At 37.6% G+C, this 14,939-nt stretch overlaps 2 protein-coding genes across 6 annotated transcripts; both read right to left on the bottom strand.

Annotated features, from left to right (window-relative positions):
* Nucleotides 1–891: 891 nt before the first annotated feature.
* On the bottom strand, nucleotides 892–9,073 carry LOC146576606 (uncharacterized). Of its 2 annotated transcripts, none has more exons than XM_085272006.1 (12): nucleotides 8,901–9,073; nucleotides 7,258–7,459; nucleotides 7,072–7,104; nucleotides 6,855–6,973; nucleotides 4,846–4,948; nucleotides 4,652–4,684; nucleotides 4,269–4,301; nucleotides 3,936–4,169; nucleotides 3,159–3,262; nucleotides 1,897–2,062; nucleotides 1,746–1,801; nucleotides 892–1,429 (listed from the first exon to the last, which is right to left on the bottom strand). In XM_085272006.1, exons 1-11 carry the CDS (start codon nucleotides 8,963–8,965, stop codon nucleotides 1,757–1,759), a joined length of 1,137 nt encoding a protein of 378 aa, XP_085128132.1. In that variant the 5' UTR covers nucleotides 8,966–9,073; the 3' UTR covers nucleotides 892–1,429; nucleotides 1,746–1,756. The 2 variants fall into 2 exon arrangements, with proteins under 2 accessions (XP_085128132.1, XP_085128133.1); XM_085272007.1 differs by having other exon boundaries at nucleotides 892–1,417.
* Nucleotides 9,074–10,034: 961 nt separating this feature from the next.
* Nucleotides 10,035–14,671, bottom strand: rusf1 (RUS family member 1). Of its 4 annotated transcripts, none has more exons than XM_085272004.1 (14): nucleotides 14,644–14,671; nucleotides 13,672–13,749; nucleotides 13,477–13,591; nucleotides 13,339–13,384; nucleotides 13,027–13,059; nucleotides 12,836–12,941; nucleotides 12,509–12,610; nucleotides 12,043–12,113; nucleotides 11,391–11,575; nucleotides 11,225–11,282; nucleotides 10,633–10,697; nucleotides 10,410–10,547; nucleotides 10,268–10,336; nucleotides 10,035–10,180 (listed from the first exon to the last, which is right to left on the bottom strand). In XM_085272004.1, exons 2-14 carry the CDS (start codon nucleotides 13,675–13,677, stop codon nucleotides 10,095–10,097), a joined length of 1,080 nt encoding a protein of 359 aa, XP_085128130.1. In that variant the 5' UTR covers nucleotides 13,678–13,749; nucleotides 14,644–14,671; the 3' UTR covers nucleotides 10,035–10,094. The 4 variants fall into 4 exon arrangements, with proteins under 4 accessions (XP_085128130.1, XP_085128131.1, XP_085128129.1 ...); XM_085272005.1 differs by lacking the exon at nucleotides 14,644–14,671 and adding an exon at nucleotides 14,505–14,576; XM_085272003.1 differs by lacking the exon at nucleotides 14,644–14,671 and adding an exon at nucleotides 13,825–14,156 and having other exon boundaries at nucleotides 10,268–10,333.
* Nucleotides 14,672–14,939: the final 268 nt, after the last annotated feature.

The following is a 14,939-nucleotide window of genomic DNA, read 5'->3' as shown; positions in this document are numbered from 1 at the left end:
GGGTTGGAGTCATTGCTGGCCAGATTTTGGTCCCTGGGCCTTGAGTTTGATACCCCTGCCATCGATGGTTAGCAGACAGATTAGTAGATGATTTTACAGCTGATAGTTTTAGCAGTCACTAGAGTTAAAAATACTGTTTTTAGCAGATGAGAATAGTGTTCAAATACAAAATTATTTTATAAGTGCAAAGATTGTGTGTGTGTTTATCTATAAAATATTTATAATTATTCTGGATATTTATAAATGAACTCATCTATTTTGTTGAGATCTGGGGTAGGTCAAGGAAATCTTAATTTCTTTTCAGATTTTTTCTGATCTCGCAAGAAGCTTCCTCCTTTTGGATTCAACACAAGTAAAGTTTTGTAACATCGACACCTTTTAAACTGTTTCATCACGCCTTCCTTCCCTCAGAGATGAGTGGGATGACTGACCTGACAACAGCTGAGGTTTGGTTTTCTGTCTTGACCCTCAGGAGTCAGCAGTGTCTAAAAACAGTGCGACAGAAAAACACACACTTCTCTTTACTGTAAAATAAGAATAGCAGAAGTGAGTTGTAGGCTCGTCAACTGATTCTTGGAAAACTTGTAAATCAGCTGTTTGTGAAATTATTGTTAAAAAAGAAGAAGAAAGTTTTACTTTGTTTTTTTTCCAGTCTGGGTCCTCTTACTCCAACAGTCTGAAGACATGCATCGGGTAACTGGCGAGTCTAAATTGGCTGTAGGTGAGATTGTAAGTATGAATGGTTGTCCGTCTCTCTGTGTTATCATGCGATAGGCTGGCAACCAGGGTGTACCCCTCTCTCACCTTAAGGTAGCTGAGTTGGCCTCAAGAACCCCCAGATTGGATAAGAATAACATGGATAGTCAATAAACAAAAACTATTCACTAGTGATTAAAAATGATATTTAAATAAAGTTTATTGGCATCTTTTACCTTTTTACAAACAGAAAACATCAACGATCAGCAGCCTAAACCTTACCAGTGGAGGTGGCTGAACTGCTTGAAGTCATAAAAATAATAATGCTATACTGATCAGTCTCCTATGGCTCAGAAAACTGTCTCGCCTTCCTAACCTACATTTAGCTTGTTCCAGTCTCAACACTGCAGACATGCTGCTATATATTTTAAGCAAGACATTTTGCTGCAGTGCTACAGCAAAAAACTGAATTAAAATACTACATCCAAAAATACTTGCGAATGAAAAATAGGTGGAGCATCTCAGTGTATCACAGACAAAGTGGAAAATGCTGTCGAAATGCACAGCTTCATCAACAAATCCTCTCCACAGAACTCAGTACTAGAACATCCTGGTCCACTCATCAGGGTTTCCACCAGAACGAATACCTCCAGGACTGAACACGTTCTTCTTCCCTGGTTTGCTGCTAAAGCAGCTCCAGTTTGTTTCCAATTAAAGTGACCTGAAAATAAAACTGAGACAAGTTGAACATCACTGTTAAGTCAGTTTAAAACAACACAGTGTAGTGTCACTAAAACTGGCATAATATTTTAAGACGTCTCACTGCTGGATTTGAAGTCGTTCAACTGATTTCTGATGCTTGTTAAAAGAACACCTCAATAATCTAACCGAGAGAAAATATAAACCTGAATAATTGCTATAGAAACAGTAATTACCTAATCCCAGTGATATATTCCACAAATGCCCCATATGCTTCACACAGTTCCAAACAACAGTAAAATACAGAATATTATATTACAGTGTGGTGCACAACTCCACATAAAACTCACCGAATAAACTTCTATCTAACCACAAAGGCACTCTCTCGGATCTTGGAAAGTGGAAACTGTGAAAAAATGGATTACACAGAAAGTCATTTTACTTTACCTGTAAGATTTATTAAAGATTTATTAGAACTCAAATTTTAAAACCTACACTTACATCCAGTTCTCTGGGGAATTGAACAGGCTCTATTCCCTTACAGCAGAGCACTGAGAAAGGCCTCTCCTCGGTCTCTGAATGCTCTTTGAAGCACAGACTGAACACTTTGGCAGGCAGGTAAACATCCCAGTCAGCTGCATGCTCCTCTATTAGATCGTTCACCATCCTGTTTGATTAGGAACATTACAGCACTGAGATGTTACTATCATGACCGAACATCCAGGTATTATGCGCCAATTGTTTGTAATAACAGTTTGGTCCACAGGTGCCAGATATTTTATATTTTTGGTGTTATTTATTCCCTTTTATCTCATTGAGAAAAAAACATAAATACTATTATAAAAGACAACTACATCATCAGCAGAAAATTGTTGTTCAAATATTCCTTTAGCTCCCAACAAAACAAGTACTGAGAATCCACAGAGAGTTCAAAATTGTCCAGACTCTTTCAGCTCCAATAAAATGAGCGTGACCGCTGTTTCAATAAAGTTTCATGTCCAGACATCCAAAAGTAAAGAAGAGCTAATTTCCATCTGAAGTTGACAAAATTCTCACTTTAGTATATTTTTTGACAAAAAAGAAAAAAGTAGAGCTCGGCTATAACTTTCGATGTTAAGGTAGATGGAAAAAATAACAGCAGCTTTGGGATACTTGACATATGCTTTACTACCAGGTGGCTAGTTATGGTCGAGCTGATAGAAACACATTAGCACAGATCTGGATAAAACTATTCTCAATAAAAGTTCACGTTGAGGGTCTCCCACTATCATCTGGTAGGAAGAAGATGATGAAAACGGACTATATTTCAGAGATGATCCATCAACAACACAATGCATTAAAACATGTTCCTGTGTGGTTTGAATGACTCACTATGAATAATCCTGTTACATCACCACTTAACAGATACTGATGTTTGCCTGATTTATTGGTGCATGCACAGTTATAACTGCCCTAAAAGCACGAATGCATCTAAAACTATTAACTGCAAAACCAATATGGTAACAGAAAACTTCAGAGACTTTAGCATTCGTGATATTATTAATAACCTAAGTGTTTTAATCCTGTGTTAAAAGCTACAAGTTTTCACCTGCAACAACAAGAGAATGAACTTTGTAGTTCATCCAAATGACAAAATGTATTTTGGTAAAATTAATCAAATCTGGAAAAGGACCAAAAGAAACAAAACTACAGGTATAAAGGCATAACAAGACTATAAAATGTCACAAAAAACAAATATTAGCACACCCTGGCTTTTTACAGACCTGTCTATCAGCTGTGGTGTGATCATATCTGCGATGCCCGTCTGCTGATGATAGACCACAAGAGCAACAGCAACCTTCAGCTGATCTTTCAGTTCTCGGTTGATCTGTCATCGGGAAGACATTCACACAGTATACAGTTGTATGAAACTGGACAATGAGGACACTCTATAACATTAGTTTATAACAAAAAAAAGTATCATGCATTATATTATGAGCTGGAAGACACAAAGGGCTTTTTCAGCTGGTGGTAATTCATTTCCAGTATAACATGTTATACTGGACAATTCAGAGTATATGTTTAATTTAACAAAAATAAAACCAATATTATTTCATTAGCATTTAATTATCATGACATCTCACAGAATAGATAAAGTTTCATTCTCAGCACCATATTTTTATACTGGAACTCTAAAAAAAACAACTGTATTCATGCAAGTACCACAAGACAAAACTGTTACCCATTTGGAACAAACCACAACAGTATATGTGTGAAAGAAAATAAGGAGGAGTATATTAGCTTCTCTTTATGCATTATATGATTGCCGAGTTGGTCTTGTGAAGGTTAAATATGCTCTTCTAAATTAAAAGCATGTCACTATAATAACTACACATGGGTTTAACTGCCTTGGGTTTGGTTTTCAGGCACTAATTCCAAGTCAGATTTATAAGGCACTTTAAAAAATGCAAGTTTCTAAACTTCAACTACATTTTTGATGTTGATATGAAATCAGGTTTTGCAAAACAGTCCAGGCAGATTAATCAAGTGTGCGCGCTCACTTTGTGGACTATGTCAAGAGGCAGTCTAGAGAGGATTCTCAGTGGATATCCAAAGTGCGCAATGATGTCCACGACGTTCTTTGCCACATCTGAAGGGAGGCACGCTGTCATCGGCACAGCTTCCACCCATTTGGAGTAGAAGTCGGTCACCGTCAAAATGTATTTGTGTCCGTTTACTGTTTGAGGCAGCGGTCCTCGGACATCCAGAGCAAGCCACTCCCATGGCTCCTTCACCTGCAGTCAGGACAATGCATCAGGCAGAGGGACAAAACCACCCAAAACCCTGGTTTGGATTTGGAGTAACACCTGCAGGTAATCGTACAACAGACGTACCTCTATAATGTTTTCATTGTCTTTATCCTCAGGCTGTAAAAATGACAAAAGAGGAGGTGAATTAAGTGCTCCACGATATAAAAGACAAACCTTTACAGATTAAAGGGGTGTAAGAATTCTGCAGCAGAGACAGGAAACTGTGACACAATTGTGCGCAACACTTAGTGTCCTGATACCCGTGTGGAGCCCTTGGTTAAAGCTAGTCTGGTGAATTCTGTTTAAAAATGTCCCAGTAGTGGGTGAACTGGAAATATATGAGAATAAAAGTTTATTTTTTGTTTATGATCCAATCAAGTGATCAGGGTTGTGGTTTTAGTGTTCATCCGTTCATCCAGTTTCAGAGAATTATTACATCCCCAGTAGACTGAAAATATTCTACTTACACTGAAATTATTATCTGGAGCCCAGTGGATACTCTGTTGATGCAGGTGGAAACACACACATAGATTAACTCGCACTAATGAAGATAAACAACAAGATAAAACATATCGGATATGCCGTAAATGCCATAAGATTAGCTAAACAAACTCTTAAGCTATCCCAGTGATCAGTATGTATATAATACAATTCCATTTACCTGTGGTACACAGTAATCTCCATGAAAAAAGTGTGGAAATGAATCGATCTTCATCAGTGCTTCATCAATTATAATCCTCCATTTCTCTGACGTTTTGGGATCTCTAATCATTAAAACAGAAAAAAACGTAAAACATTAAGGAAACGATAATATATATCTGTACAGAAATTATTAACAAAATAAATAAAAGAACAGGAAAAATTTTAAATTTATGAAGGAGAAGCACCAAAGAAACCTCTCTGGTGTTTGATTTGATTTGATCTTTTTCCAAGAGAAAACCTGTGATCGACCAGAAAGTCCTCTTTGCCAACACAACAAGTCCCAAGGAAACCTTTGGTTAGATCTGAAAACTGGTTTAGTGACCTAACCAGTGGGCAGATCTCCAATGGACCAATACAGCAAACCACCATGACTGTAAATTTGTTTTTAAATGCGTGTACAGCAGGAAAATGTCATCTTAAATGCTTTTATCAGCTTTTAAAAGAAAAAAAAACAACAACTTAGGTTTGACATTGTGTTATACCTGCAAACTGTACCATCCAAAACAACCTTTTTGCAAGATTACTGTGGTTTTTAGGCTTGTGCATTAAATATATATCAATTTAAAATCTGAGGCGTTTGTATAATGCTAACTGCTTCTATAAAGACATTTATGAGCCACAATCTTTCAGCAGGTAGCAGCTGACAAACCAGATTGTTTTTATACCTCTGAGAGAAACTGACTAGTCAGAAGTAACATGTTTAGTCCTTTTATCCTTTTTAATCTTTTGCTTTTCTTCTAAAACTTCTAACAAATCTTAAATGTCCCTCACTGAGCACAAAACAAATATTTTTCTCAGCAAATAAATATCAAGCATCAAAACCACGCAAAGAAAAATGCTTTGTTTTCAGAATTTATGTGCATATTTGAATGTATAGCTTATGACTACAAGGCAGCACTTTTAAGTACACCTGTGTGAACGATAAGAAGTGCACTAAAACTAAACTCGAGACTACAAGTTGGTCAGCAATATGGCTTTCTTTCCCAAACTACACGGTCACTATAAATATACAGTGGAATATAACTGAATCAATCTGTGACACCTAGAAACTGTTTCTCATAACCTCATTATGGTGTGAATGTTAAAAGCTCAGCAAATATATAACAAAAAAGTTGCAGATTCAGTGAATTAAGGAGCGATGAGAACAGGAGGAAGTTGGTTTTAGAGAATAATATGGAATATGCTGCTAATATTATTTACCACAATCTAAATTTTGATCTCTAACCTCATCCAGCCTTGTTTCCTTTATTGAACAAACACTGCAAAAATTAAACCTTTCTTCATTTTAAAATGTTATTAATAACATATAAAGCCCTACATGGCTTGGCTCCTACCTATACAGCAGATCTGCTTAGACTGAAGAGGGTCATCTGGGTCTGAAAAGGTCTTTTAACTGTTTTACGTCTTTACTTTAAAACCAGAGGTAATAATGCTTTTGAGGTTGCCACTGCTAAACCTTCCTCAGCTTATCAGGTTGGCTGAATTTTTTATGGTTGGTTTTCAGTGACGCTTCATAACTCCGCTTTTCCTTAATTGTTTGACTGTTGTTTTTGGCCCTTGGTTCTTTGAATGTGTGTATGCAGGAATGAATGTAAGACTAACTGCATGTTTAATTATGTACACTTATCCTTAATGTGTGGTTTTATTCAAACGGTTAAGCACTTTGTAAATATGCACTTTACAAATAAATGTATTATTAATAATTAACAAGCAAATATGCACAAGAAGCTAATGGCAGTCTTCAAACTGTAAACACTGACTTATTAGACGTATAATTAATGATTTAAGAAACTGGCTCCATAGTGTAGCTGTTCACACATTTGCCTAAAAAGTGAAAGATAACAAGGAAGAGACACAAATCCCTCATGAAGGGCATCCGTACTGTGCATACTGAAGCATTACTGCTTATTATTGATTTATGAAAAGAGGACTAGGACAGTAAACGTCTCCTTGTGTGTAGTTACATACCCAGATGTCTCTTGGTCTGTCTGGCTGGGTTCTTTGGCCCGGACACTGTCGTCTGTTGCAGGGAGAGCTGATGTTGCAGATGCAGCCAAATCCTTCTCTGAGCTTTTAGCACCAGGTTGCTGCTTTCACAATAAAATAAACAACACGTAATGCATTTAGAAAAATGAATAACATTAAACGTTAAACAATAAAAAGCTAACTGTCTGGGTCAGCTCACCTTGTGTCGTTTACGTCTCGGGTTAATGGCAGCCTGTATCAAGGAGACAGTAACAACACCTTTATTTTTAAAAAGCCGCTGAGGTTTAAACAGAAAAACAGGAGGAGTTTCATTATGCAGCTTTAAATATTTCACAAATGTTTTATTTCTAAATGATGCCAACAATTATCTATGATACACACAAACCTTCTTTTTCTGTGTGTTGTCAGTCGGTGTAAATATGGTGGGAACCGCATCTTCCCGAAGTGTCACACTTTTGCCCGTTTTGTCAATGTACTGCTCCTCAAAGTGATTGATGCACAGAACAGAAAAGCGAGTCGGCGTCCAGTCCTTCCACTTCATGTTCAGTACCCATTTTTTAAGTTTTCGGGGATTGTACAGGGGAAACCTGCATGCACACACAGAAAACATTTTTTTCCCGTGTGAAAAGTAACTCACTAAAAATTGTGTAGAGTTCAGTAAATTTTACCTGTTGACTAACTCTGTTAAAACTAATTATGATATGCTATATGTAATATAACACTCAGTATTTCCAGCGTGATATACTGAACGTAAGCTAGATAATTAAACTTAAACAACAGAAAAACATAATAATAAGAGCATAATTTACTGTTAAAGATCTTAATCTGGAGTATTTTTGTCTCATAGATGTAATTTAGAGGATCTTAAGTGGTCTTTTTTCTTCTTCTTTTTTCAGTTGCTGCCTTTAGGGGTCGCCACAGCAGTTCATCTGCCTCAATCTCAACCTATGCTTAGCATCCTCCTCTGTCACAGCAACCCTCTGTATGTTCTCCTTTACCAAATCCACAGCTCCATGTTAAGCATCGTTTGTCCAATATATCCACTGTCCCTCCTCTGCATATGTCCAAACCATCTAAAAAAATGCAGCTTTCTAACTTTGTCTCCCAACACTCAACCTCAGCTGTCCCTCTGACATACTCATTTCTAATCCTGTCCATCCTGCTCATTTACAATAAAAATCTTAACATCTCAAACTGCACCTCCTGTCTTTTTGTTAGTGCCACCATTTTCAAACCATAAATGATAACATGTCTCACTAGCATCTTGTAAACCTTCCCCTTTACCCTTGCTGCTATCCTGTCAAAAAAAAAAAAAAAAAAAAAAATCACCCGACACTTGTCTCCACCCACTCCACTCTGCCTGCACTCTGTTCTTCACCTCTTTTATGCACTGTCTATTGTTTTGGATGGTATGTAAACTCATCTATCTTCAGTACATCTACTTCTTGCAGTATCACACCATTTCTCTTCTCTCTGAAGTCCACATCTTCACACCTGTTCCTTACTGTCAGTATAGGTCACAATGTTCCCTGCATCACAGTCCATGAAAACTATGGACTATGATGTTTGTTGCTGAAAGAAGCACCTCAGGGCTGATCCCTGATACACTCCCACCAGCACCTTAAACCCTTAAGTCACTCCTACAGCACACAGCTCACAAGTGGTTCTCAAACGATTTGACTTAGAATTTAGTGTGAATAAAACCCCTCTATTGCAACTGCATAAAAAAAATAATAATGCTGCAGCAAAATGTACAGTGATAAACTTTATTTGTTTATGCCCTTTTTTTGCTTAGTGAGCTTGTGTACACGTCTCGGTAACTTTTCCAGGTGCACTCCGAACTGCACTCCCATGTACACAGAAAAAGATCTAATTATGTGGGCTTAAAATGTTGAGAAAAGGTGGAAAATTTGAGTCTTAACACTGATACAAGCCTAGTTCTGTCAGCCACTGTTACTTTACAAACGTGCTTCTAGCTGTCTGTTGGTTTAGTTTAACCAAAAAGCAGCGCTATTGTCGAAAACTTACTTAAAAAACTTTACGTCTGGATCGCTCGAGGTGTCGCAGTTGTAGGCACACGTATATCTCCCCATTTATGGTCAAATTTCGGTCAAGTTGGAACCACAAAAACCGATTTTGTTGTTGCTAACGCTAAAGTTGTATGAGAAACGTCTCCAGCTAACAACAATTTGGACACTTCAACATCCGGAAGGACATTTCAAAATAAAGGTCGCATTTATTCTTCCTTAGAAATATGTACTTTTTTTTACATTTATCATTAAAAATTAATAATATTTAGGATTGATAATTAATATGATTTTTGTTTTTTCAAAAATCGTGGTATTTGTGAAAATTCCTGATATTGAGATTATGTTTAACCATATGGTGAAAACTACAGAAAATTAATTTGCTGGATCCATAAATGTGATATTTCTTTGAAATGATCTCCTAAACTAATAGCTTTTTCTTTTTGGGGGTTAAGTCTACAATTTCGTGTTATCGTTCAGCAACTGTGGTTTCCCCAGAAAGATATGTCCATAAAATCACTTGTCTTACTGTATGTAATGTAATAAATTGAATTTAGGCATTAAAAAAATATATATATGTACTTTAAAACACAGCCACAATTCACTAAGACTAAAATTGACTGGGAGGACTGAATTATGTATCTATTATGTTTACATTTACTCTTATAGTGATTTGTCTCATTTTGTAAATTCACTTATATTTTAATCTACTTTTTCAATTTTTTTTAAATGACAAAAAAAACAAAGTTAAGAACAATAAGTAAGAAATAGCCCTGTGGCATGTAAGAAAACTTCAAGTATTATTATTATTATTTTGTGTTTACGTACTATTAGTAAATTATAATTTTACTCAACGATGTTTCGAACTTGACATATCCGCTTTGCACCGGATGTTGTTGCTCCCTCTTCTTCGTTGTGCCTTGATTGGTTAAGGCAGTTTAATACCGCCCCCTTCCCTACCGTTTTGTTTTTGCATCTATACTTTGATATTTTCTTCAAAATACCCACACAAAAAAAGCTCCAAGATCATTTTCTCCGTGGTGATCTGCTGGTTTTTTTTTTAATTACTTAAAATATAAAAATAAATAAAATATTATTCTTGTAAACATATAAACTATTTTTCTCTGGAGAGTTGGGGCAGCTAAATGAATCAAATCAGGCATACTTAAAAACACCTTTGTTTATTTAAAGCTTCTCAGCTGCTTTTTGTTTTCCACTCGACTCTCCACTCATCCCAGTCGATCAGGGTTCGTTTCATGTCCCATCCTGCAGCTTCAGCACCTGAAGGTTACAGTTCCAGAATCATGCTTCCACTAAAGGAATCAGAGAGGATGATTGGTAAGTTAAAGCAGTTTTGCATGTGCTCACCCTTAAGTAATGGATTGAAAATGGCATCCATCAGCTTGTGACTCTTGTGCACCATTTCCCAGTGACCTTCTAAAAAGAAAAGAGGAAGTTTTACAGTTCTTCACATTTAAACAGTTAAACATGGAAAGAGGTAGAGGCTCACTTTGTTGTTTCGGTGCAGCCCCTGTAGCTTCTCTGGAGTTTGACGAGCTCAGCATGTTGCCGAGTACTACCGCCTGGCACATCGCTCTGATTTCGTCACTCACTGAAGCTTCTGGTCCCAAACAAACACATACACAGCCTGCGAGAAAGACAGGAGGTTTAAAAATAACTTTCCAAGTATGTAAACATGCTGCTTTTCTTTGCATGGGTGGAAGACAGCATACCATTTCTGACTCCTAACAGGTAAGGCATGCTGTTTTCCTTCAAAGCCAACTCAAGATCTTCTGGGCTGCAAAATGAGCAGAACGATAATGAAATTCCTTTTAGTTTTATGACATGTTTCCGAAGTGTTTTTAACTTCAACATATAACAGACCAGTGGCTCACAGCTGGAATACACAAACTGTGGCAGGAGGAGGAATCTTTAAACAGCTCATCGTTTTTATCCATAAACTGTTTCAGTTATTTAAGATCATCAAACTTTCTGCCCGTCACGGTTTCTGTGTGTGATTTAAGACAGACTGATTTGGGGGTCAGAGGAAGGTGGACAGAACAGACAAGGAGGCACATGAAATGAGAAAAGCCTTCTTCTTCTTTGCTTCCTCCACTTGCATTGGTGTGAGGAACTAAGACGCAAGGAAAAGAATCGAAAACATGTAATTTGAGAAATGAACGTTTCAGCTTTTCAGTGTCTGACTTTAACTATTTAATAAAAACTTCCCTGTTCTGGATTTTTCCTCCTTGTCTCACTCTTCCCCTGCATATTTTCATTGCTACTGCAACATTTAAATGCGTGCAAACCAAGTTTTGAAATCACCTCTGTGCAATCTCCTGCAGCCTCACTCCAAGCTTTATCGGCACAGTTTGCCCAAACTCTAAAACAAAATCAAAAGCAAAACAGAAGACAACTTAATAAGATTTACAATGACTCGACACAGGACTCTACCCTGCCAGTGTGATAGCACAAAAAACTTAATTCTTACCAAAGAAAACTGGTTCTCTCTGATTGGCCTCTGGTGGACTCAGGATTCGTTTGTCCTTCAGGTACTGCTGCAGTACGATAGAAAGCCGTGCTTCGTTGAAGGTTTCCATGACAACTGAACGCACAGCCTTGTAGTTGGCAAAAAGATGAAGCACGGTGAAGAGGAAGAAGAGGCAGAGAGTCAATCTAAACAAGACAGAAAGGGAGAAAGAGACTGAGGTGGGTGATGTTAGAGGCATGAAACACTCTAAAGCAACAGTTCACCCACATTATTTACTATTACTATTTTTTATTATCCTATACTTTGATTATCATTTTTTTGTTCTTTTTCTTTATTTTTTTTTCTCTTTGATAACTTTACTTGCTGTGCAGTCGTTTAAGTCAAATTTACTTGACCCGATCCTTCTAGATCATTTTGTCTGGGTTTGGAAGTACCAGCTAAGGAAATGTCCACCTTGTCTTATAATATAATAAAACTGTACCACAATCACCTTGAAGGCTCAAAGTGCCAAGAAAAAAAAGTTTTTCTCCAAAACTAGAACCTCACATCAAAACAATCATAAACAGCATTGCAGGCTGGAGCAAAAACATGTTTTTTGGGTAAACTGACCCGTTAAGAATATAATTAGTATTTGAAATATAGCAAAACTTACACTGGATTATCAGTGACGAGGGGAATGAGTATCAGACTGACCAGCAGTCCGGCCAGATTCACTAAAGTCTCCTAAAGGAAAACACAGAGATGATGTTATGATGGCTTTACAGATTTGCTACAAATTACCTGTTTTTTACTGTGTGTCTCTGGAGATAAACATTGTGTACATAATAAAATGTATCTGCTTCAGTAGCAGGGACCTGAAATGTTGCTGTTATTATTAATCAAACGTGCTTTACCTGGTTTAACTTAAAACTACCATTAAAGGGCTTTTTGTGCTTCTTTCTTGTGCCACACCAAAATATTGTATACAGAATATATCCTTTTCTAATTACCATCACATTAAGTTTCCATCCTGGTACATTTGAAAGATTGAAAACATGTAGACAATGAACAGTGTAAAACTGCTCACGTTGGTTAGCTTGATGATACACAGTGTGATGAAAGTAGGAAGTGGCAGCTACCTGACTGCCGTCTTTGGCAGAGATGTCAGCCATGTTGTCTCTGCGGGCCTGATGAACAGTGAGAGCCGCTCTGGTCGCACCACCTGCCACTCCAACAATAGACTGGAGAAGACAAACACAAATGGATGACATGCAAGATAACGCAACGTAACGTTTTATACTTTTTCTGCATCCTTGCACCTGGGCTGTCCTTGGTCAACTAGACAGGAATTTCATTTTTATATCACCTATTTAGCAATGGGAATAGCCTTTTAAATTGTGGTGTACATTAAATAATTTTGAACAGAATTAACCCGTTTTTTGTTTGTTTGTTTGTTTGTTTGTTACCTTGAATATCCCTGCAGTGCACACAATGAAGGTGAAGCAAGCAGGAAAGTAAGGAGCCAGTATTTCCATGAACATGGCAATGTCATTGAGCACATCAGCAAAAAGTCTAATTGGGAATTAAAAAACAAACAAAACTCAAATGGGTTTCCTGTGGTGACTGGAATGACTTGTCTTACACATTTATCACATACCTCCATTTTTTTGCTTCAGAGTCCAGCTTACTCCTGGAAAAAGACGAAGAAACTTACTCTGAACATAATTTCTATCAGAACAAAAGCCAATGTTGTGTGTGTGTGTGTGTGTGTGTGTGTGTGTGTGTGTGTGTGTGAGAAGAGACTGGCAAATGGCATTGAAGGAAATACTGATAGAATCACTTCCTTAAATTTCCTTAAAGCACTGAATTTTATGCACTTTAAAAAAAATTTATCATCAGTGGCCACAGTTGTAGAATCTAAAGTATTTGCTTTTGCACACTGGGTTAGATCTTCTCATATAAGCCTTACCCTTTCTGCCAGGCGAAGAGGATTCTTCCCAACATGCCAGTCCCATCTGCAGGGAGACACATTTGTTTGTTATCGAAACACCAGTGAGGTCAGCACGAGCTGTGCAGGGTTAATGTAAATGTAAATGTACTTTTCCACCTTTTAATAACCAGGTAACAGTGGCTGCAGCTACGGTGGCCTCCTGGTTTCCAACACCAACACCTCTGAGGGAAGCCTGAGTGGCGAGAGTCCCTGACAGGGAACTGGAGAAGGCCTGAGAGAGGAGGAAGAGCGTGACTGAAGGGGTTTAATGTCACAGATATGTAACTATCCCTGTTGTATTACCCACTGTACCTGCATTGTATCCCAGAACTGGTACTGCAGATAATCATCACTCACACTCTCTGGATAACCTTGAGGCAGAAAGACGCTCTGAAATCAAAAGTTCAAACTTCAGGTTGATGTTTGCAGTTAGCGTAAGCACAATTAAGTTCACTTGTGCCTTACTTTAAAAACTCCAAAAACCGAGTTTCCTCCTGAGTGACCTTCACTCCCATCTCTCCTCCTCTCCATCACTCCATCTTTTGATACATACTTCCAGGATTCTGCACTGCCATATCTCTCTGTTGCCAAAACCACACCTTTGTCCGTCTCCATTTATACTTTTAAGAGCGATAGTCGGAGGGATGTAAACGATTTTTTAAACAAACTGAGCAATTCTGCGGCTTCAGATCCACTGGAATGCATTTAATTAAAGCCCAGCTAAAAGTGGACTTCAGCGTGACAGAGCCGACGTGTCCTGTTTTGTTTTGATTTGTGACGTTTCCGGGTTTGCTTCCGCACTCACAGTTTCCCGATCACTCATTGGTGGATTAGAAGTTCAAGGCGGAGCCCCAGCGGAGACGCTCAAATGATGTCAAAGAAACGAGAAATAGATTTTTTTTTTTTCTTCGCTTTTTACGGTCTTGCTGGAGGAACAATAAATATTTTTCATAACCATGTGTCAGTTAACATGAATGAACTCAGATGATAAAAAACAAATACTGTCAAAAAAAAAAAAGCGTACACAAGCAGGATAAATAAATAAAATATAAATAATAAATAAAAATAAAAATGTGATACCAACATTGCAATGCACATTCATTTAAGACAATATCTACAGTTTCTTTCCCCTAAATTTCACCAACCTTGTTTCATACGGCTCATGCAATGAACTTCACGTAATTTAACCATTTTTCCATTCTTTAACTTCCAGGTGATTTAAAATTAAACATAAAAGTATAAACACAATACATACAGTTAAATAAATAAATAGAAATGGTTCACCCTGTCTTAGTATGGCACCTGCTTTTTCTCTCTCCCCTCTGTGCAAGTGAATGGTGATTAACCAATCCTTTACAGCAGTGGGTGTGGTGTCTGATAACCCAGAGCAAGCACACCTGTTGTACACCTGAGTGATCATCCTCATTATTTAAATTCAGAGTGCTGCTCAGGACCGGATTGTTAAACAGTTTTTGTGGTACTGTTATTTAGGGGGTTTAGTGCAATTATGAACTGTTTGCTTGGGTTTAACCTGTGAGACACTCACCTGCCTTTCATTTCCTGTGTTCCTCTCTGGAGAA

The sequence above is a fragment of the Mchenga conophoros genome, linkage group LG4 (genome assembly GCF_057382185.1).
Source record: "Mchenga conophoros isolate Kocher_MC1m ecotype Shallow Benthic linkage group LG4, M_conophoros_male_GT1.1, whole genome shotgun sequence".
Classification (NCBI taxonomy): domain Eukaryota; kingdom Metazoa; phylum Chordata; class Actinopteri; order Cichliformes; family Cichlidae; genus Mchenga; species Mchenga conophoros.
The sequence above is the reverse complement of the archived record's forward strand: the minus strand, read 5'-3'. Positions and strand labels throughout refer to the sequence as shown.